This window comes from Argentina anserina, chromosome 2 (assembly GCF_933775445.1).
Source record: "Argentina anserina chromosome 2, drPotAnse1.1, whole genome shotgun sequence".
NCBI classification, from domain to species: Eukaryota; Viridiplantae; Streptophyta; class Magnoliopsida; order Rosales; family Rosaceae; genus Argentina; species Argentina anserina.
This window is the reverse complement of record NC_065873.1, coordinates 27,685,679-27,707,451: the sequence shown is the minus strand read 5'-3', so window position 1 is coordinate 27,707,451 and position 21,773 is coordinate 27,685,679. Positions and strand designations below refer to the sequence as shown.

At 41.9% G+C, this 21,773-nt stretch overlaps 4 protein-coding genes across 4 annotated transcripts; 3 read left to right on the top strand and 1 right to left on the bottom strand.

Annotated features, from left to right (window-relative positions):
- The first annotated feature begins 14,674 nt into the window (after window positions 1-14,674).
- Window positions 14,675-16,450, top strand: LOC126783013 (tRNA (guanine-N(7)-)-methyltransferase). Its single transcript, XM_050508391.1, has 2 exons — window positions 14,675-14,776; window positions 15,493-16,450. The coding sequence occupies exon 2, from the start codon at window positions 15,508-15,510 to the stop codon at window positions 16,264-16,266; it is 759 nt and encodes a 252-aa protein (XP_050364348.1). The 5' UTR covers window positions 14,675-14,776; window positions 15,493-15,507; the 3' UTR covers window positions 16,267-16,450.
- Window positions 16,451-16,663: 213 nt separating this feature from the next.
- On the top strand, window positions 16,664-17,671 carry LOC126783012 (uncharacterized). Its single transcript, XM_050508390.1, has 2 exons — window positions 16,664-16,906; window positions 16,991-17,671. Exons 1-2 carry the CDS (start codon window positions 16,711-16,713, stop codon window positions 17,563-17,565), a joined length of 771 nt encoding a protein of 256 aa, XP_050364347.1. The 5' UTR covers window positions 16,664-16,710; the 3' UTR covers window positions 17,566-17,671.
- Window positions 17,594-19,407, bottom strand: LOC126783005 (pentatricopeptide repeat-containing protein At2g20540). The gene is given in 2 exon segments (XM_050508383.1): window positions 17,594-17,711; window positions 17,837-19,407. A coding segment is annotated over 1 exon segment (1,554 nt). The 5' UTR covers window positions 19,398-19,407; the 3' UTR covers window positions 17,594-17,711; window positions 17,837-17,843.
- Window positions 19,407-21,695, top strand: LOC126783003 (putative pentatricopeptide repeat-containing protein At3g15130). Its single transcript, XM_050508380.1, has one exon. It carries the CDS (start codon window positions 19,420-19,422, stop codon window positions 21,472-21,474), a length of 2,055 nt encoding a protein of 684 aa, XP_050364337.1. The 5' UTR covers window positions 19,407-19,419; the 3' UTR covers window positions 21,475-21,695.
- Window positions 21,696-21,773: the final 78 nt, after the last annotated feature.

Genomic DNA, 21,773 nt, shown 5'->3' with positions numbered 1-21,773 from the left:
CTCTCTTTCCTTCGTTCTCTCTCTTCTCTCTCACCTCTCCCCGACTCCCTCCCTCTTCCTCAAGCCTCACCGGCGATCTTGCCGACCGACCCTCCGTAGGCTACACCGCCTATCCCAAAAGGACCGCGCGGCCCTCCGCACCAAACCCTGAACTCGCGCCGCTCTGCTCCGCCGCCAAGAGTCCTCCCTCTCGCCCCGAGCCTTCCTCGATACCTCACCGTCGCTCCCTGGGACGCCGCAAGACCCTCAGCTACCACCCTTGAGCACCCCGTGCGTCGTTTCGTCGCCAAGGAGTCGGATCGACAAATGAGGATTATGTGAGAAGCCCGTCGACGAATCGATCGTTTCCAATACGTTTTGAGCTCCGATCTAGGTAAGGTTACATTCAATTCATGGTTGTGATGATTTTGATTGGATTGAGAAGTTTTTGGGGGAGGATCGGAGGTGTTGGAGGAAGGTTGAACACCGCCGCCTTAGGCGGCGCGTGGGTGTATGTGAGGTGGTCAGGAGGTGGCCTTAGGCCGTGCAGGGACGGAGAGAAGGAGGAGAGAGAGAAATGGGGCGGCGGTGGCGTGATACGCGCCGTGGTTAGCCTCGGCGCGTGGGCCCCACGTGCGGCGGTGGGAACAGATTTGACAGAAGGGTATTTTGGTAATTTACTGTGTACGGTAAATGTAAATGTAATTTTTATTTACTACGGTAAATGTAATTAAGTTTTACCTTCGGTAAATGTAAATATAAATTACTTTCAGTAAATGTAAAAAGTAATTTGTAAAAGGTAATTAGTAAATTTTATTTACTGAGATTGTATTTACCTTTAAACAGAAATACGTATATAATATTTATACGTACAGAAATACGTATATAGTATTTATACGTACAGAAATACATAATAATATTTATACGTACAGAAATACGTATATATTATTTATACGTACAGAAATACGTATATAGTATTTATACGTACAGAAAATACGTATATAGTACTTATACGTACAGAAATACGTATTTATTGAGTATTGTACATTAACCGTGAATAGTGAATAGTGAACAGTAACTTCGTATAAACCAAAATTGCTGAACAGTAACCGTTTATTACTGTTTTGGCATTTAAAGGTTTAACGAAACGATCCTAAATTCCTTTCTTATCTTTTCAAGGTGATCTATAAGCGAGGGAAGGAAATTATCTTCAGAAATTGTGGAATTCACGCTCAAGTCAATAAGGTGAGTAAAATCTCACTGAATTACGAATCTACCCTCGTGGTGATTCAACATTTTTGCAAGTGTGTTTATTTAATGAATTACAACATGTATATAACTTAGTGGACTACGTATATATATAGTATAATGGTAATAAATACATATATATATATATAGTTCATTAAATTACATACTGTTATTAATTCATTAAAAATAGTCATTTCGGTGATAGAAAAATTGTGCATGTGTGATTTTAATGGTACGATATGATGTGAGATTATCGTACGTAATTTTTCAGGTGTTTATGAAATATGACATGTATATGATATAGTGGACTATGTATATATTGTATAAATGGTAAACAAATACGAATATATATAGTTTGCTATATAATATACTGTTATGATTTTTATTATGGATATATTGTGAAAGTTTTAAAACGTACAATATGATGAGTGATTATTGTACATGATTTTATCACGGAAAATGTGAAATATTGTGATTTGTCTTCGGACGTGATGTGTGGTACAATATGATGTGAGATTATTGTACATGTGATTTTATCACGGAAAATGTGAAATATTGTGATTTGTCTTCGGACGTGATGTGTGGTACAATATGATGTGAGATTATTGTACATGTGAGGCAAGTCGGAACCTAGCCTTTGGCCGGGCGAAAGTTACGATACAGTTAGAGCTCTAGTCTGTCTGCCATAGTACTGCATGGGAGGTAACGGGTGGTTATCTGCTCATGGGTACTCAGCTTGTTTTGGATGTTGGGTGGCGGGTGGTTACCCAACATCAGCGGTATACTAAGTGAGGGGTAACAGATGTGTACCAGCGCTCATTAGTTACCATTTTGTGAAAGTATTAGAGTAACCAGATGGGTTGCTCGTTTTCTCATGATTTTCATTATACTGTGTTGATGTGGAGTTGTGTCTTTTATGAGACGAGAGTTATTTTAATATTTTACTCATACGAGCTGTAAAGCTTACCGGGTTTGTGTTGCAATCCCGGTGCACCAATTTCAATGGTGTAGGGGATACTTCCGCAGGTGCTGAGTAGTGGTGATTGTGTGACGACTCCGAAGACTCGAAGTCGATCGCATCCAGTCGCGGTGAGGTTCCAGCGTGGATTGTGTGTGAGATTTGGTGTGATTTTATTTGTGAGGTTGTTGTGAGGATTATACAATTCCATTTGTTATATGTTGAATTATCATTTGGGTTTGTAATAATCGGCTTGACTGAGTTATATTTTAAACTCAGATGTGATCCGCTGCAACATTAAAATGATTTCGATTTCATTGAGATTATTTTTGTGTTTAACGATTTTAAGATTTTGAGTTTTAAAGCTCGAAATTTTGGGGTCGTTACAGAGTACGTGAAAGAAATTAAACTATGGATCGATGAAGAGAAATTAACTGGACGAGCGTCCGTCAGTCATCGCCTTCGTGTGGCCGGAGCAATTAACTCTAGATATCTAGCCAGCTATCATCTTGTTATGTAACGTACCAATTACCATATTATACTAACGCATTGCGTGCTTGTATGAGCAAATTAAATGTAACGAAAATTATGGTTCGAATAGCTTGTAGAACACATGAACGATCATAGGATTCGTGTTTAATCACTTCTCTCACTCGCAGATTCACTTTCCAAAATTGAAAAAATGGAATGACTTTGTCGACTTTGATGATATTAGAGTAGTAGTTGACAGGTTTTCTCTTGATACAGACTCTCTAGAATAAGTTGAAGAACCCTAAACCCCTAAAATCATGATTGACAGGCTACTTAATTGTCAAACACTTCAATATAAACTAATGCCAGGCTGCTGTTTGATCTCAATGCAACTATATATGTTACATCCTTCCCGGCCAATACTCATGGTGCGCAGAAACTGATAGTTATATGTTGGAAATTAATAATATAAATTATAAGTTGTTTTTGGCGAAAGCTAGGGTGCAAGAATTAAAGAGTATAGCAATTAAGACAGCATAAGGGTGAGATGCTCCCGAAAGGTGTGCAAAATTCAAAAGAGCCGGCGTGCTAATACATACCAATTAGATGATCTGGTTTTCTCAATGATTTGATTTGTAGTTGCAGTAGTTTTAGTTATGCACGTATCTCAGAAAATTTTATCAGCACGAAAGTGAAGTGCTGCATGCAGTTATATCGAACTCTATTCTTTGTCCCTATCTTGCATTTCTTGTCAAATTAATGAAATCACCACACGATTATATATTCTTAGTTAGGTTAGGTCAGAATTCCTACTTCAACAGCCGTTTAAGTAAGAGTTCAATACAGCCTGTTCTATATCTGTAACGACCCTAAAATTTCGAGCTTCAAAACTCAAAATCTTAGGATCGTTAAACACAAAAATAATCTCAAATAAACCGAAATCATTTTAATGTCGCAGCGGATCATTTCTGAGTTCTCAATACAACTCAGACAACCAATTATTACAACCCAAATTATAATCCATACACAAAATGGAAATGTAATAATTCTCACAAATCACTCACAAATCTCACAAATGAAAATACACAAATCCTCACACACGAATCCATGCTAAAATCTCACCACAAGTAGGATCCGAACGACTTCGAGCCTCTGTAGTCGTCACTCAACCACCACTAATCAGCACCTGCAGAATTATCCCCTACACCATCGAATTGGTGCACCGGGATTGTAAACACAAACCCGGTAAGCTTATAGCTCGTATGAGTAAAATCACAATACAGTTCGCATATCAATATATACGAAAGATCACAACACAACAAATATAAATGCCCCCATGAGCCAATGGTCAGCCCATCTGGTTGACCCAAAGAAATAGGAAATGAAAAGCTCATGAGGAAATTAAGTAACCCTTCTGGTTACCCAATGCATTTATAATACGGGTACCAAGAACGCTGGTACACATCTGTTACCCCTCTCGTAATACACCGTTGATATTGGATAGCCACCCGCTACCCAACATCCAAAATACACCGAGTACCCATGAGCAGATAACCACCCGTTACCTCACATGCAGTACTAAGGCAGACAGACTAGAGCTCTAACTGTATCGTAACTTTCGCCCGGCCAAAGGCTAGGTTCCGACTTGCCAAACACGCACAATAATCTCACATCATATTGTGCCAAAAATCAGGTCCGAAGACAATTCACATTTTAACAATCTCAATGTTAAAAATCACGTACAATAATCCCACATCATATTGTACCACACATCACGTCCGAAGACAAATCACAATTTTTTTTTAACATTCTCCGTGATAAAATCATGTACAATAATCACTCATCATATTGTACGTTTTAAAACTTTCACGATATCACCACAATAAAAATCATAACAGTATATTATATAGCAAACTATATATATTCGTATTTATTACCATTTATACAATATATACATAGTCCACTATATCCTATACATGTCATATTTCATAAACACCTGAAGAATTACGTACAATATTCTCACATACTCATGCTCAATTTTCCGTCACCGAAATGACTATTTTTAATGCATTAATAACAGTACGTAATTTAATGAACTATATATATATTATGTACCTATTACCATTATACTATATATATGTAGTCCACTAAATTATATACATGTTATAATTCATTTGATACACACACATGCCAAATGTTGAATCACCACAAGGGTAGATTCGTAAATTCAGTGAGATTTTACTCACCTTAATAACTTGAGCGTAATCCCACAATTCCGAAGATAATTTCCTTGCCTCGCTTTATAGATCACCTTGAAAAGATCAGAAAGGAATTTAGAATCGTTTCGTAAACCTTTAAATGCCAAAACAGTAATAAACGGTTACTGTTCAGCAATTTTGGTTTATACGAAGTTACTGTTCACTGTTCACTATTCACGGTTACTGTTCAATACTCAATTAATACGTATTTCTGTACGTATAAGTACTATGTACGTATTTCTGTACGTATAAGTATTAATACGTATTTCTGTACGTATAAATATTAATACGTATTTCTGTACGTATAAATATTAATACGTATTGCTGTACGTATAAATATTAATACGTATTGCTGTACGTATAAATATTAATACGTATTTCTGTACGTATAAATATTAATACGTATTTCTGTACGTATAAATATAAATACGTATTTCTGTACGTATAAATATAAATACGTATTTTTAAATGTAAATACAACCTCAGTAAATAAAATTTACTAATTACATTTTTACATTCACCGAAGGTAATTTATAATTACATTTACCGAAGGTAAAATTTAATTACATTTACCGTAGTAAATAAAAATTACATTTACATTTACCGTTACACAGTAAATTACCAAAATACCCTTTCAGTCAAAACTAACTACACCGCCTCACCCGGCGGCGCGTGTGGCACACGCGCCACCTCCGGCCGGCCGCGCGTGGGGCCCACGCGCCGACGCCAACCAAGGCGCGTGTGATGCCACCGTCGCCTCCAAACTCTCCCCCTCCTCCTCCTCTACCTTCCTACGGCTTCAAATCCCTCCTACGCTACCCTACACCCTCCCACGCGCCGCCTTTAGGCGGCGGTACCCAATCTCCTCCAAACCTCCTCCAACCCCCTCCGATCTCCACACATCCATCCCAAAATCATCCAAAATCCACACACAACATCAATATCATCAATCCTTACCTTGAATCTCACAGTAGAGCTCTTGAATCGACGATGAAGGTGGAGGAGATCGAGCAGCAGTGGAGGCTAGTGGCTCATCCCTTTGGCGCGGGTGCGAGGGTGAGATGGGCGGTGGCGAGCTCGCCCGAGCTCGTCGACGAAGGAACTCGGGTTTGAGCTGAAGAGAGGGGACCTCGAGAGAGGGAGAGAGAAGAGGAAAGGGAGGAACTCGGGTCGAGAGGGAGAGGGAAGAGAAGAGAGAACCAAGAGAGAAAGGGAAGAGAAGAGAGAAGAGAGAAAGGGAGAGCGGCGGAATGAGAGAGAAGGGAGAGAAAGGGTTTCTGATTATGGAAACCCTAATCCCATAATTATCTATTTATACTAGTTTCCAAATCGGAAACTAACTTCCGACGTTAATAACTTTTACTTCCGACGTCCGATTCGAACGCGTCACATATACACGAACTCGTATCGACGAGCTCTACAACTTCCGTGAAGAAAGTTTTCACAACCGAGCGACGAAATGAAAGTTGATAAATTCGTTCGGAAACGTAACGTTTTCTTATTAAACGTTCTCGGAACGCTTCCGTTTCCGTTTCGTAACGATTGCTAACAACTCAAATTCGATTTAAAAACAAACTTCACAACTCAATAGAATTTAATTAAATTCAAATATTGTTTGAAAACGTGGGTTATTACAATCTACCCCCCTTAAAGGAATTTCGTCCCGAAATTCGAGTTCACTCAACAAACAACTGTGGATATCTGGTCATCATGTCCGACTCTAGCTCCCATGATGCATCACCCTCATCATGGTGACTCCACAACACTTTGACTAGCCCAACTTCTCTTCTCCGAAGCTTCTTTGTGGATCTATCCAGGATACGAACCGGTTCGACCACAAATGTAGCATTTTCCTTCACCTCAATGGTGCTATGATCAATCACATGTGACTCATCTGGTACATACTTCCTTAACATGGAAATGTGGAAGACATTGTGAACACCCGACATACTAGTAGGCAAGGCTAGGCGATATGCTAGTTCGCCCACCTTCTCAAGTATCTCAAAAGGCCCAACATACCTCGGTGCCAATTTTCCCTTCTTGCCGAATCTCACTACGCCCCTCATAGGTGAAACTTTCAAGAACACATGATCACCAATCTCGAACTCCACATGTCTCCTCTTCAGGTCTGCATAGCTCTTCTGTCTACTCTGAGCGGTCCGGATTCTGTCTCGAATGATCGAGATCTTCTCCGTGGTTTCCTGAACCACCTCTGGACCCATCAGTGCCTCATCACCAACTTCGGCCCAACAGATCGGAGATCGACATGGTCTACCATAAAGTGCCTCATAAGGTGCCATGCCGATGCTAGAATGGTAGCTGTTGTTGTAGGCAAACTCAATCAATCTCAAATGATCTTCCCAGCTACCCTTGAAATCCAACACACATGCTCTCAACATGTCCTCCATCACCTGATTCACCCTCTCCGTCTGTCCATCCGTCTGAGGGTGAAAAGCTGTACTCATATCCAAGGTAGTGCCCATCGCCTTCTGCAAACCACCCCAGAACTTCGAAGTGAAACGTGCATCTCTATCGGAAACAATAGAAACTGGAGCACCATGAAGTCTCACTACCTCATCCACATATAGTTTCCCAAGCACGTCCACTGAGTACTTCATCGACACTGGGAGAAAATGAGCCGACTTCGTCAATCGGTCGACAATTACCCATATGGCATCGTGACCCTTCCTCGATCTAGGCAACCCGGTCACAAAATCCATAGATATCTGCTCCCACTTCCAAAGAGGAATAGTCAGTGGTTTCAACATGCCAGCTGGTCGTTGATGTTCTGCTTTCACTTGCTGACATGTAAGGCACTTCGATACAAACTCTGCTACATCTTTCTTCATACCGTTCCACCAGAATTGTCTGCATAGGTCCTTGTACATCTTGGTGTTCCCTGGATGGACGGTATAGCGTGAACGATGTGCCGTACGAAGAACTTCCTCCCGAAGATCATCACAATCTGGGACACACAACCTTGCCCCAAACCTCAACCCTCCATCGGGTCCAACTCTCCACTCAGAAGGACACTCATCAAGCGTATCAACTACAAGATCCGCCAACTTGGCTCGTGAGTGTCTATCCTGCGCCTGACCCTGTATGATCCTCGTGATCAATGTGGGTTGCACTGTGACACTACCAAGAAAGACCCTTGGTTCTCCTCCCGATGGTACCAAATCAAACTCTGATGCAGCTTCTAGCATGAACCATTCCTGGACCATAAGAGAAGCTACCACACCTCTCGGTTTCCTGCTCAAGGCATCCGCCACCACATTTGCCTTCCCCGGGTGGTACTCTAATGTGAAGTCATAGTCCTTGAGGAGTTCCATCCACCTCCTCTGCCTCATATTCAGCTCCTTTTGTGAGAATAAGTACTTCAAACTCTTATGATCTGAGAAGAGTTGAAATTTCTCCCCATACAAGTAATGTCTCCAAATCTTCAGTGCAAATACTACTGCCGCCAGCTCTAGGTCGTGTGTCGGATAATTCTTCTCATGAATCTTCAACTGTCTCGAGCCATATGCAACAACTCCTCCATTCTGCATCAACACACAACCCAAACCTTGGAGCGAAGCATCACTGTAAATGACATAGCCACCACCACTAGAGGGAATCGTCAACACTGGAGCTGTGGTCAGTCTAGTCTTTAGCTTGCTGAATGCTTCCTCACATGCATCCGTCCACACGAACGGAGTATCTTTCTTGGTCAACTTGGTCAATGAAGATGCGATACTAGAAAACCCCTCGATAAACCTCCTGTAGTAACCTGCCAACCCGAGGAAACTACGTATCTCTGTAGGGTTCTTTGGACGACTCCAATTCTTCACTGCCTCTACCTTTGCTGGGTCCACTAGTACTCCATCTTTTGAGACAACATGACCAAGGAATTTGACCTCTTCTTTCCAGAACTCACACTTCTCTAGCTTGGCATACAGTCTCGCCTCCTTCAAGGTCTGCAACACTGTTCTCAGATGCACCACATGTTCTTCTTGTGTCTTGGAGTATATCAGAATGTCATCCACAAACACCACTACGAACTCATCCAAGTATGGACTAAATACTTGGTTCATCAAACTCATGAAGACAGCTGGTGCATTCGTTAGACCAAATGGCATGACAACAAACTCATAATGTCCATACCGGGTCCTGAAGGCTGTCTTCGATATATCTTCTTCCTTCACTCTGAGTTGATGATAACCGGATCTCAAATCAATCTTTGAGAACACTGTAGCACCTTTGAGCTGATCGAACAAGTCATCAATCCTAGGTAAGGGATACCTATTCTTGATGGTCACCTTGTTCAGTTCTCTGTAGTCCACACATAACCGCAGAGAACCATCTTTCTTCTTCACGAACAAAACAGGTGCTCCCCAAGGTGAAACACTAGGTCTAATGAACCCTTGGTCTAATAGCTCATCGATCTGCGCCTTCAGCTCCTTAAGTTCATTCTGTCCCATTCTATAAGGCGCCTTTGACACTGGTGCCGTACCAGGTACTACATCAATGCAGAAATCTACCCCTCTTCGAGGAGGTAGTCCCGGTATCTCTTGGAACACTTCACCGAACTCAGATACTACCACAATGTCTGCGATAGTCACTTTCTGATCCACCGACTCCACGTGTGCTAAAACTCCTGATCTCATGGCGTTATCTGACCTGAGGCAACGATAACGAAACACTGGCTCCCCAGGTCTATGAAATGACACCACCATGTCAAAACAATCAATCACAGCATGCTGTGGTCTCAACCAATCAATTCCCAAGATCACATCATAAGTGTGGTCCGGAATCACAATCAACGAAGCAGAGAACTCTCTACTTCCAATCAATATAGGACAAGCTTTGCAGATTGTCTCTAACTCCAGTGACACTCCAAGGGGTGAAGTGACACATAAGGCGTCCCCGAGAGGTGTAGGAATCAATCCTAGCATCTCCACTACTGAACTAGCAATAAATGAATGCGATGCTCCCGTATCGAACAGTACTCTAGCAAGGTAGTCAAATAGTGATAATGTACCTTCCACCCCTGTGTCTCGCTGACCCACTGCGAACACTCTAGCTTGGCCTGCTGGTAGCTGTCTCTGCGGCCGTTCATGTCTACCCGGAAGTGGTCGGGTACAATCTCGAGCTATGTGCCCCACCTGCCCGCACCTGTGGCACCCTCCTCTCTTCGGTTTCGGACATGCTGAGGCGTAATGTCCCATCTCATTGCAGCTATAACACCTCACTGCTGCTAATGGTCTGACTGGTGCTGCCCTGATAGCTAGGGGCGGTGCCCTTGTTGGGGCCTGATAGTGGGGTCTCGGCCTCTTCCATGACCTATCCTTCGGCCCTGAGTACTCGCTGCCTGTATAGACCGCCTTGCCTTTCCCCTTGGCATCTCTGTTCCCCACATCACCTGCTGGAGTCTTCTCTGCTTGCTCCAAGCTCATAGCACTCTCAAATATCTGCTCCCGTGTAGTCAGGCAAAGGACAGATATCATGGTCTTGTACTCTCGTTTCAGCCCGCGTAGATACTTCTGAGCTAAAGCGGTCGTACCCATAGGCCTGACATACCGATACAGTTGCGAGAATCGAGCATCATACTCTCTAATGGTCATGTCTCCCTGTACCAATGCCAGAAACTCCAACTCTAAGTCCTCCTGTACTGAGGCTGGAAAGTACTTCTCTTGGAATATGGTGGTGAAATCTCCCCATGTGAGTGTAGACACATCCACAGTCTGTCTCATGCTCTTCCACCAATCTAGAGCATCACCCTTGAGAAAGAATGTAGCTATCTTTCTCTTCTCAATCTCTGGGCACTCTATCATCTCAAAATAAGTCTCCATGCCCTCGATCCAATGGTCAGCTACCATATGATCTAGTCCCCCATGAAATGTCGGAGCTGACAGTGCACTAATATCCTTGATCAGCTTCAACACTCGACCGTCATCTCTAACCGCAGGAGCTGGCTCATCCTGCTCCTCCTGCGGAGCAGCCTCCTCATAGAGGTTCTCCACGTTGCGGACTCGACCTGTGGCCCTACCTCGACCTCGGCCTACCCGCTCTACCTGTGGAGCAGCCTCCTCATAAAGGTTCTCCACGTTGCGGACTCGGCCCGCGGTCCTACCTCGACCACGTCCTCTCGCCCGTCCTCGGCCCTGTCCTCGGCCCTTATCAGCGTTCATCACCTTCAAACAACGAAACACTTAGTCAACACTTGTGAAATCTCGAATTCAACTAAAACAGATTCAATAGGTATTAACATGAAATTTCAGCATATGATGAATCATCGAAGTATCATCACGATACATCTCGGAGGACCAAACCATTAGGTATGGCTCCTAAAACACTCTCGCGTACCCGACGACATATCAATACCGAGGAGCATGTGATGGGGGCCCGCCTGCAGTCGGATCATCGCTCCCGGATGATATTGATAATCGCCAAATACGCACTTAGGCTCTGATACCAACTGTAACGACCCTAAAATTTCGAGCTTCAAAACTCAAAATCTTAGGATCGTTAAACACAAAAATAATCTCAAATAAACCGAAATCATTTTAATGTCGCAGCGGATCATTTCTGAGTTCTCAATACAACTCAGACAACCAATTATTACAACCCAAATTATAATCCATACACAAAATGGAAATGTAATAATTCTCACAAATCACTCACAAATCTCACAAATGAAAATACACAAATCCTCACACACGAATCCATGCTAAAATCTCACCACAAGTAGGATCCGAACGACTTCGAGCCTCTGTAGTCGTCACTCAACCACCACTAATCAGCACCTGCAGAATTATCCCCTACACCATCGAATTGGTGCACCGGGATTGTAAACACAAACCCGGTAAGCTTATAGCTCGTATGAGTAAAATCACAATACAGTTCGCATATCAATATATACGAAAGATCACAACACAACAAATATAAATGCCCCCATGAGCCAATGGTCAGCCCATCTGGTTGACCCAAAGAAATAGGAAATGAAAAGCTCATGAGGAAATTAAGTAACCCTTCTGGTTACCCAATGCATTTATAATACGGGTACCAAGAACGCTGGTACACATCTGTTACCCCTCTCGTAATACACCGTTGATATTGGATAGCCACCCGCTACCCAACATCCAAAATACACCGAGTACCCATGAGCAGATAACCACCCGTTACCTCACATGCAGTACTAAGGCAGACAGACTAGAGCTCTAACTGTATCGTAACTTTCGCCCGGCCAAAGGCTAGGTTCCGACTTGCCAAACACGCACAATAATCTCACATCATATTGTGCCAAAAATCAGGTCCGAAGACAATTCACATTTTAACAATCTCAATGTTAAAAATCACGTACAATAATCCCACATCATATTGTACCACACATCACGTCCGAAGACAAATCACAATTTTTTTTTAACATTCTCCGTGATAAAATCATGTACAATAATCACTCATCATATTGTACGTTTTAAAACTTTCACGATATCACCACAATAAAAATCATAACAGTATATTATATAGCAAACTATATATATTCGTATTTATTACCATTTATACAATATATACATAGTCCACTATATCCTATACATGTCATATTTCATAAACACCTGAAGAATTACGTACAATATTCTCACATACTCATGCTCAATTTTCCGTCACCGAAATGACTATTTTTAATGCATTAATAACAGTACGTAATTTAATGAACTATATATATATTATGTACCTATTACCATTATACTATATATATGTAGTCCACTAAATTATATACATGTTATAATTCATTTGATACACACACATGCCAAATGTTGAATCACCACAAGGGTAGATTCGTAAATTCAGTGAGATTTTACTCACCTTAATAACTTGAGCGTAATCCCACAATTCCGAAGATAATTTCCTTGCCTCGCTTTATAGATCACCTTGAAAAGATCAGAAAGGAATTTAGAATCGTTTCGTAAACCTTTAAATGCCAAAACAGTAATAAACGGTTACTGTTCAGCAATTTTGGTTTATACGAAGTTACTGTTCACTGTTCACTATTCACGGTTACTGTTCAATACTCAATTAATACGTATTTCTGTACGTATAAGTACTATGTACGTATTTCTGTACGTATAAGTATTAATACGTATTTCTGTACGTATAAATATTAATACGTATTTCTGTACGTATAAATATTAATACGTATTGCTGTACGTATAAATATTAATACGTATTGCTGTACGTATAAATATTAATACGTATTTCTGTACGTATAAATATTAATACGTATTTCTGTACGTATAAATATAAATACGTATTTCTGTACGTATAAATATAAATACGTATTTTTAAATGTAAATACAACCTCAGTAAATAAAATTTACTAATTACATTTTTACATTCACCGAAGGTAATTTATAATTACATTTACCGAAGGTAAAATTTAATTACATTTACCGTAGTAAATAAAAATTACATTTACATTTACCGTTACACAGTAAATTACCAAAATACCCTTTCAGTCAAAACTAACTACACCGCCTCACCCGGCGGCGCGTGTGGCACACGCGCCACCTCCGGCCGGCCGCGCGTGGGGCCCACGCGCCGACGCCAACCAAGGCGCGTGTGATGCCACCGTCGCCTCCAAACTCTCCCCCTCCTCCTCCTCTACCTTCCTACGGCTTCAAATCCCTCCTACGCTACCCTACACCCTCCCACGCGCCGCCTTTAGGCGGCGGTACCCAATCTCCTCCAAACCTCCTCCAACCCCCTCCGATCTCCACACATCCATCCCAAAATCATCCAAAATCCACACACAACATCAATATCATCAATCCTTACCTTGAATCTCACAGTAGAGCTCTTGAATCGACGATGAAGGTGGAGGAGATCGAGCAGCAGTGGAGGCTAGTGGCTCATCCCTTTGGCGCGGGTGCGAGGGTGAGATGGGCGGTGGCGAGCTCGCCCGAGCTCGTCGACGAAGGAACTCGGGTTTGAGCTGAAGAGAGGGGACCTCGAGAGAGGGAGAGAGAAGAGGAAAGGGAGGAACTCGGGTCGAGAGGGAGAGGGAAGAGAAGAGAGAACCAAGAGAGAAAGGGAAGAGAAGAGAGAAGAGAGAAAGGGAGAGCGGCGGAATGAGAGAGAAGGGAGAGAAAGGGTTTCTGATTATGGAAACCCTAATCCCATAATTATCTATTTATACTAGTTTCCAAATCGGAAACTAACTTCCGACGTTAATAACTTTTACTTCCGACGTCCGATTCGAACGCGTCACATATACACGAACTCGTATCGACGAGCTCTACAACTTCCGTGAAGAAAGTTTTCACAACCGAGCGACGAAATGAAAGTTGATAAATTCGTTCGGAAACGTAACGTTTTCTTATTAAACGTTCTCGGAACGCTTCCGTTTCCGTTTCGTAACGATTGCTAACAACTCAAATTCGATTTAAAAACAAACTTCACAACTCAATAGAATTTAATTAAATTCAAATATTGTTTGAAAACGTGGGTTATTACAATATCGAAGAGGAATTAGACTCCAAGTCGGGCACGTTTTGCCTACTCTGAAATCATATATTTCTAATTGATCGATCAGCACATGTTCTAATACATTACGAGAAAACGATGGAGTTATACGTAAACTCTAAACTGATAAATGATAATAGTCAAGTTTACAGGGTTAGTGAGAACGGACACAGGTTCAAAATGAATGGGCTATATCTTTTGATTTCGGGCCCGTCCTATAAGAGGCCCAGGCTTAATCTCTCTTCTCCGCTCCAAAACCCCCGAGTCTGCGCCGCCGCATAATCTGAGAAATTTCAGGCGGTGAGTGCAGCCAGAGCGCTCTCCAAAACCTTGAGAAACTTTCCGGCGTCAGCTCCAACACGTAAGATACCAAGTTCCGTGCTCTCCTTCTTTTTACAAAGAGCTATTCTCTTTACTTCTGATTGTTACTATGTTTGAAGGCGATTAGATTTCGTCCTAGTTAGGTTATTGATAGTGTGAGAATTGATTCTGAACTTTGATTAGGTTTTCCATTAGCTGTTGTTTTGTTTGCCCAGTAATTTTTGGGGTGTTTTTCATGCTTTTGGGTATGTTGAAATTCAGACTAGGAGGCAAACCACAACACCATTGTTTGTTTTCAAATTTCACTAGTTGAGATGGAACACAGAAACCTAGATTTTGTTTTCGAAGCAATGACGTAGTGACATTACATGGATATGGTGCTAACCTCAGTTAGTTACTATGACTACCTGTTGAGCTAGATTGACTTCAAGGTTCAAACTGTAAGTGCAAGGAATAAAATTTCACTACTTGTTTATGGGTTTGACCATTATGAAGTGTTCAGTTAGTGAATGATTTTCTTCTATCTTCTCATGGAACGCTTCTTACTGCACACCTGTGCAGCAGATCACAATTTCTGTACTTCTCTTTGCGGTTTTTACATTGTTCATTGCATTGTATTCTTCATCTTCCGTAGGAGACTAGTTTCATGAAGAATTGGTTTGGTTAGAAAGTTTAATATTTGGATTATCTTTGCATTTTATGTCCCCCTTTATACTGAACTTGCGGTCCCTTAAGGTTGCTACTTTGTATCTGCAGTTTGCTGAAAAGGTCATGTTGGAAAGCAAAGTACAACCGACTCATAGCAAGTCCACTGGTCTGCCCCGGAAGCGTTTCTACCGAGCAAGAGCACACAGTAACCCTCTGAGTGACTCCCACTTTCCAGTGCCTGTCGCCCCAAGTCATGTGGACTACTCTCTTCATTACCCGCAGCTCTTCCCCTCTACTGATGAAGCCAGTAGTTGCAAGAAGATCCAGTTTGCAGATATTGGCTGTGGTTTTGGCGGGCTTCTGATAAGCCTTTCAACCCTTTTCCCCGAGACTCTGATGATTGGAATGGAACTCAGGGATAAGGTGACAGAGTATGTCAAGGAAAGGATTTTGGCTCTGAGGTCGACAAATCCAGGTCAATACCAGAATATCTCAGTGGTTCGCACTAATTCCATGAAGTACATCCCGAACTACTTTGAGAAAGCACAGCTGTCAAAGATGTTTTTCCTGTTCCCTGATCCTCACTTCAAAGAGAAAAACCATCGCCGTAGGGTGATCAGTCCATTCTTGCTGGATGAGTATGCTTATGCTCTAGAAGTTGGTGGCATTATTTACACAATAACTGATGTTGAAGAACTTGGAGAATGGATGAAGACTTGTTTAGAGAATCACCCAATGTTTGAAGCTCTCACAACTGAAGAACTCAAAGCAGATCCAGTCACAGAACTCTTAAGTTCTGCAACCGAGGAAGGCCAGAAGGTGGACAGAAATGGGGGACAGACTTTCCGCGCAATTTACAGACGCATTGCTCCATTGCTATGATTTTTGTTCTTCTGTACCAATAGAATGATTGATTACTTGGAAGTGTTGTATTCTTCTCTTTTATTTACTATTGTACTGAGCTAGCAACTCTCAAAGTAGTCTTTACTCTTTAGAAGGATTGTGGTTTCTGAAGTGTTGGATCCCCCTTATTTTATTCAATCTATACATTGTCTTCACTTCACAATCACACTGTTATCATTCTCAAAACCTGAAGGATGGGTTCATCATTATCATAGTTATAACTTGATGAAGTTAGCAATGTAATGGGTGACAAAAGTAAAACACAAGTTATAAAAAGGAGGATTAACCATAAAAAGATCCGAATCAAATCCGGCTTTATACATAACCGACCCAGAATGGCTTATATAACCTATATAGTATATATATATATATGAGTTGGAGCAGAAAGAAGCTCTCTTTTGACGGTCATAGACTCATAGGAACATGGCCACAAACAGCAGAGAAGCCAGAAGGAGGAAGATCCTGGAGCGAGGGTCCGACAGGCTTGCTCTAATCACGGGTCAAATCCAAACCCTTCCCTCCTCTTCTTCTTCATCATCCGACCCACAAACCCAACTTGAACACACAACAAACCCATCTTCTCCGCCGCCAGTTTCCGATGTTCAGGACCAAATCACCGGTACCCTCTTTAGCTCTTCATTATTAAAGTTGTAATCTTTCTGTTATTCTTGCTTCATGTGTAGTTGGGTTTTTTTTTTTGCAGAGTCACCTTCTGAGATTGAGGAGAAGGAAAACGAGTCTGATTCAACATTGCCAAGAAGCCAATCTGACACAAACACTGAAACACTGAGGGCCATTGATTCACAAGTCCAGCAGCTTATCTCCTCATTAACGGCTCAAAGTGCACCACCGCCGCAGTTAATTCGACCACAAAGGCAACCGCTTTTTACTGCCAGTGGACTATGTAATGCCATTGCAGAAACAGAAACAACCCGCCTTTTGATTTCGGCAGCAGTAGCAATTATGGTGGTTCTGGTTCATGTGGGGTTTCCATTGTTGGGGAGTAGTAACATTTTGAAGTCCCTGTTGGGGTTTAGGCCGTTGTATCTGGTTTTGCTGACCAATGTGACATTTGTGCTGGCAAGGATTCTTTTTAAGCAGAGAGTCTTTGGATTGCCCGGAGAGATTGGGAGTTCTTTTGAGGGAGGTGATTGGTTTGCACTGTTGGGGAAGGCTTTAGAGATAGGGATGGTAGTGCAAAAGGTACTTGATGCTCTGTTTATGGATTGTGCTGTCTATGCGATTATAGTTGTATGTGGTCTCTCTTCTTCTGCGTAGCAGTTGCTCTAGGAAAGTGTGTGTTTTCCTTAGTTGTATCTGCTATTTTGAGTGAAACCTTGTTGAACTTGGAAGCGAATTTCAAATACTGCTGTTGTTGTTGAGATCATCTTGTGTACTTGCTCCCCATCTTTATATAGCTTACACTGCAGGATAGCAAATGTGACTTCTTTAAGTAATTCTTCTGCATGTATCGACTTATTGATAATAACAGATCCCTAATTCTTGCTACCCTAAACATGAACATTTCGGCTAGAGCATGCCTTGTCACCTTGATTTTACCACAGTAGTTGACTGCAATCCTCTGGCACAGCTTCAATGCTATCATCTTGTATGCTTTCGTCTGAAATGAGCAGCTCTAGCATGGAAAAGATGTCTTTTGCGAATGGTTTCGTATCATCCCCTGATACGAATTCTAGAACTACATTGTTAACTTCAATCAAACTGCAACCGGGGATCCTCTTCATGTTTTTGCTTCGTATCAGTTTTCTAATCCTGGACACATCCTTCCATTTCCCCAGGTCTGCATATATGTTGGAAAGTAGTACATAGTTCCCTGCATCATCTGATTCAAGCTCTTGAAGTTGCTCCATTGCGACAAGAGCGATCTCAAGATTGCAATAAGTCCTGCAAGAGCTTAACAAGGAGCCCCAGATCTTCGAGCTTGTCTTCATTGGCATCTGCTTTATCTTGTTGAGAGCCTGGTCAAGGTGTCCGGCACGTCCCAGAAGATCTACCAAACATCCATAATGCTCGATTCCTGGCTCTATTGTATAATGTTCTCTCATACAATCAAAATAGTCAAGTCCCTCCTTCCACAGACCAGCATGGCTGCAGGCCGATAGAAGACCAAGAAATGTAATCTCATTAGGTTCAATCTTCGCTCTCTGCATGCCTTGAAAGAGTTCAACTGCTTCGCTAGCTTTACCATTATTCGCCAGCCCTGCAATCACTGTACTCCAAGAAATTACATCCCTCCCTGACATGTGATCAAACAACTGCCAAGCTTGGTCGATGCAGCCACATTTCACATACATTTCAACGAGCGCATTGCACACAGGAACTGACTGTAGTAGCCCCTTTTTATCCGAGAACCTATGAATCCATTTCCCAACCTATAGCGCTCCAAGCTGCGAGCATGCCGGCTAACACCCAATTCGGGTGTACCCTGAAACCATCGCTGTCCAAGACACAATAGTCTTGTCAGTCATTTCCTCAAACACCGCTCTTGCCTTCTTCAACTGCCCCAACCTAACATACCCAGTAAGAAGCATATTCCAAGAGCTCACATCTTTCTTAGTCATTTCCTCAAACACCTTATGTGCATCCCTCATATTATCACACTTGGTATAAAAATCCATGAGTGCATTCTCAACCAGCAAATGCGACTGTGGCCCAAATTTACACACCTGACCATGAACTTGCCTCCCTAAACCCTCACAATACAGCCCTGCACAACATTTTATCACAAATGGGAATGTAAATTTGTCTGGAAAAATCTGGGTTTCAGATTCTGGGTGTCTCAGCATTTGCTTATACAAAGTTACAGCGGAACAATATATATGATAATGGGTATAAGCTCTAGCATTGAACAGAAACAAGTTTGGCTCTAACACTTGATGGAATAGTAAGCTAGCATAGTCAACATTTCCACTGTAGTCACACACATCCACCATTTTGGTCACCAAGAAATTGCTTTGGGATAAGAATAGCTTCACCATTTGAGCATGAATTGACTTCAACCCTGTTTTGGTTTTGCAGTTTAGCAACTTGGGTACGAACGAGTTCTCCAATTCCCTGATAGTTAAGGCAGCGGTTCTCGTCGTGGTCATTTAGTGTTTAGGGTTTTGAGAAATGAATGAGAGGCAGAGATTGGCGGATTTGCTGAGGAAGTGTTCGAAGAATTTGCTGGTTGATAAGGGAATGCAAGCTCATGGGTCAGTATTGAGAATGGGACTTGGGTTTGATTTGATGTTGAACAATGACCTTGTAGCTATGTATAGCAAATGTGGTAAGATAGAGAATGCACGTGAGGTGTTTGATAGAATGCCTGAGAGAAATGTGGTTTCCTGGACAGCTTTAATGTGCGGCTATTTAAGCAGGGGCGATGCTAAAGAGTCATTAACTCTCTTTACTGAAATGGGATGTTCGGGAGTTAAGCCGAATGAGTATACTTTATCGACTAATCTCAAGGCGTCTGGGATGTTGGGCGTTGCTGAGAATGGCATGCAGATACACTGTATGTGTGCTAAGTCTGGTTATGAATGGGTTGCAGTGGTGAGCAATGCTATCCTTGACATGTATGCGAAATGTGGAAGAGTTGGTGAGGCGTACAAGATGTTTAGTGTTATGCCGGCTAGGAATCTTATTACTTGGAATGCAATGATAGCTGGGTACACGATTGAAGGAAATGGGGAGAGAGCTTTGGTTTTGTTCAGGGAAATGCAAGATCTGGGGGAAGTTCCCGACGACTATACTATTACAAGCACACTCAAGGCTTGTAGTGGCGTTGGAGCAATTCAACAAGGTAGCCAAATACATTCTTCCATGATCACAAGGGGGTTATTGTGTTCAGTTCCTATTGCAGGTGCTCTTGTTGATATGTATGTGAAATGCAGGCACTTAACTGAAGCTCAGAGAGTGTTTGATCAAGTTGAACAGAAGAATCTAATATCTTGGAGTGCCCTGATCCTTGGTTATGCTCAAGAGTGCAATTTAACACAGGCCATGGACTTGTTTGGGCAGCTCAGAGCTAGTATATGTCATCAAGTAGATGGGTTTGTTCTGTCGAGCCTTATGGGTGTGTTTGCTGATTTTGCTCTAGTAGAACAAGGTAGGCAAATGCATGCTTTCACCACTAAAATCCCATCTGGTTTAGACATATCGGTATTTAACTCTATTCTGGATATGTATCTCAAGTGTGGTTTGACAGATGAGGCAGAAAGACTTTTCAATGAAACTCCATCGAGAAATGTAATTTCTTGGACAATTATGATCACGGGCTATGGAAAACATGGTTTAGGGAAGAAAGCTATGCATCTTTTCAACCAAATGCAATTGGAGGAAATGGAACCTGATGGAGTGACTTACTTGGCGGTGCTCTCAGCCTGCAGCCATTCCGGACTAATTCAAGAATGCCAAGACTATTTCTCAAAATTGTGTCGCCAAAAATGGATTAGGAAAACTGTAGAGCATTATGCTTGCATGGTTGATCTCCTTGGTCGAGCAGGAAGATTAAAAGAAGCTAAGAATCTGATCGACAGCATGCTGATAAAACCAAATATTGGAATATGGCAGACATTGCTCAGTGCTTGTAGAGTACATGGAGATGTGGAGATAGGGAGAGAAGTGGGAGAATTGCTTCTGAGATTGGATGGTGACAACCCCGTCAACTATGTGATGCTGTCAAACCTTTACGCAGAGGCCGGCTACTGGAAAGAGTGTGAGAGAGTAAGACAGTTGTTTAAGAGGAAGGGGTTAAAGAAAGATGCAGGGCGGAGTTGGGTAGAGATTGACAAAGAGGTCTACTTCTTCTACAATGGAGATGAGACTCACCCACTGACAGATAAGATACATCAGGTATTGAAGGAAATGGAGAAAAGAATAAAATCTGAGATTGGTTATATTCATGGGGTGAGATTTGTACTACATGATGTAGAAGAGGAATCGAAGGAAGAGAGTTTGAGATTTCATAGTGAAAAGCTGGCAATCGGGTTGGCATTGGTAAAAGGTGAGCTTGAGAAAGGGAACAGAACAATCAGGATTTTCAAAAACTTGAGGGTATGTGGTGATTGTCATGCTTTCATTAAAGGCTTGTCAAAGGTTTTGAAGGTGGTTTTTCTGGTGAGAGATGCAAATAGGTTTCACAAGTTTGAGGATGGCTTGTGTTCCTGTGGAGATTATTGGTGATATGTAGCCATTTGTTCAACTAGTTTTCACAAGTTTGACTAGTTTTCTCTAATCCTTGTTAGTTTGATATCTTTATAGTTCATCATAGAAAATACCGACTCGTAGTCCCTCGTGGACAAATGAATCATCTCTTATTCGCACAGGAACACCTATGTGGAACGAGTTTATCTTTAGGTCATTTTACCCAATACTGTATGGGATTGAGAATCCATTATGATAATCTGTTAAACTACGAATTTCGTACTTTCTTCATCGAAAAAACAATTACAACAATCTCGGAGTTTTCTTTTAGATATTTC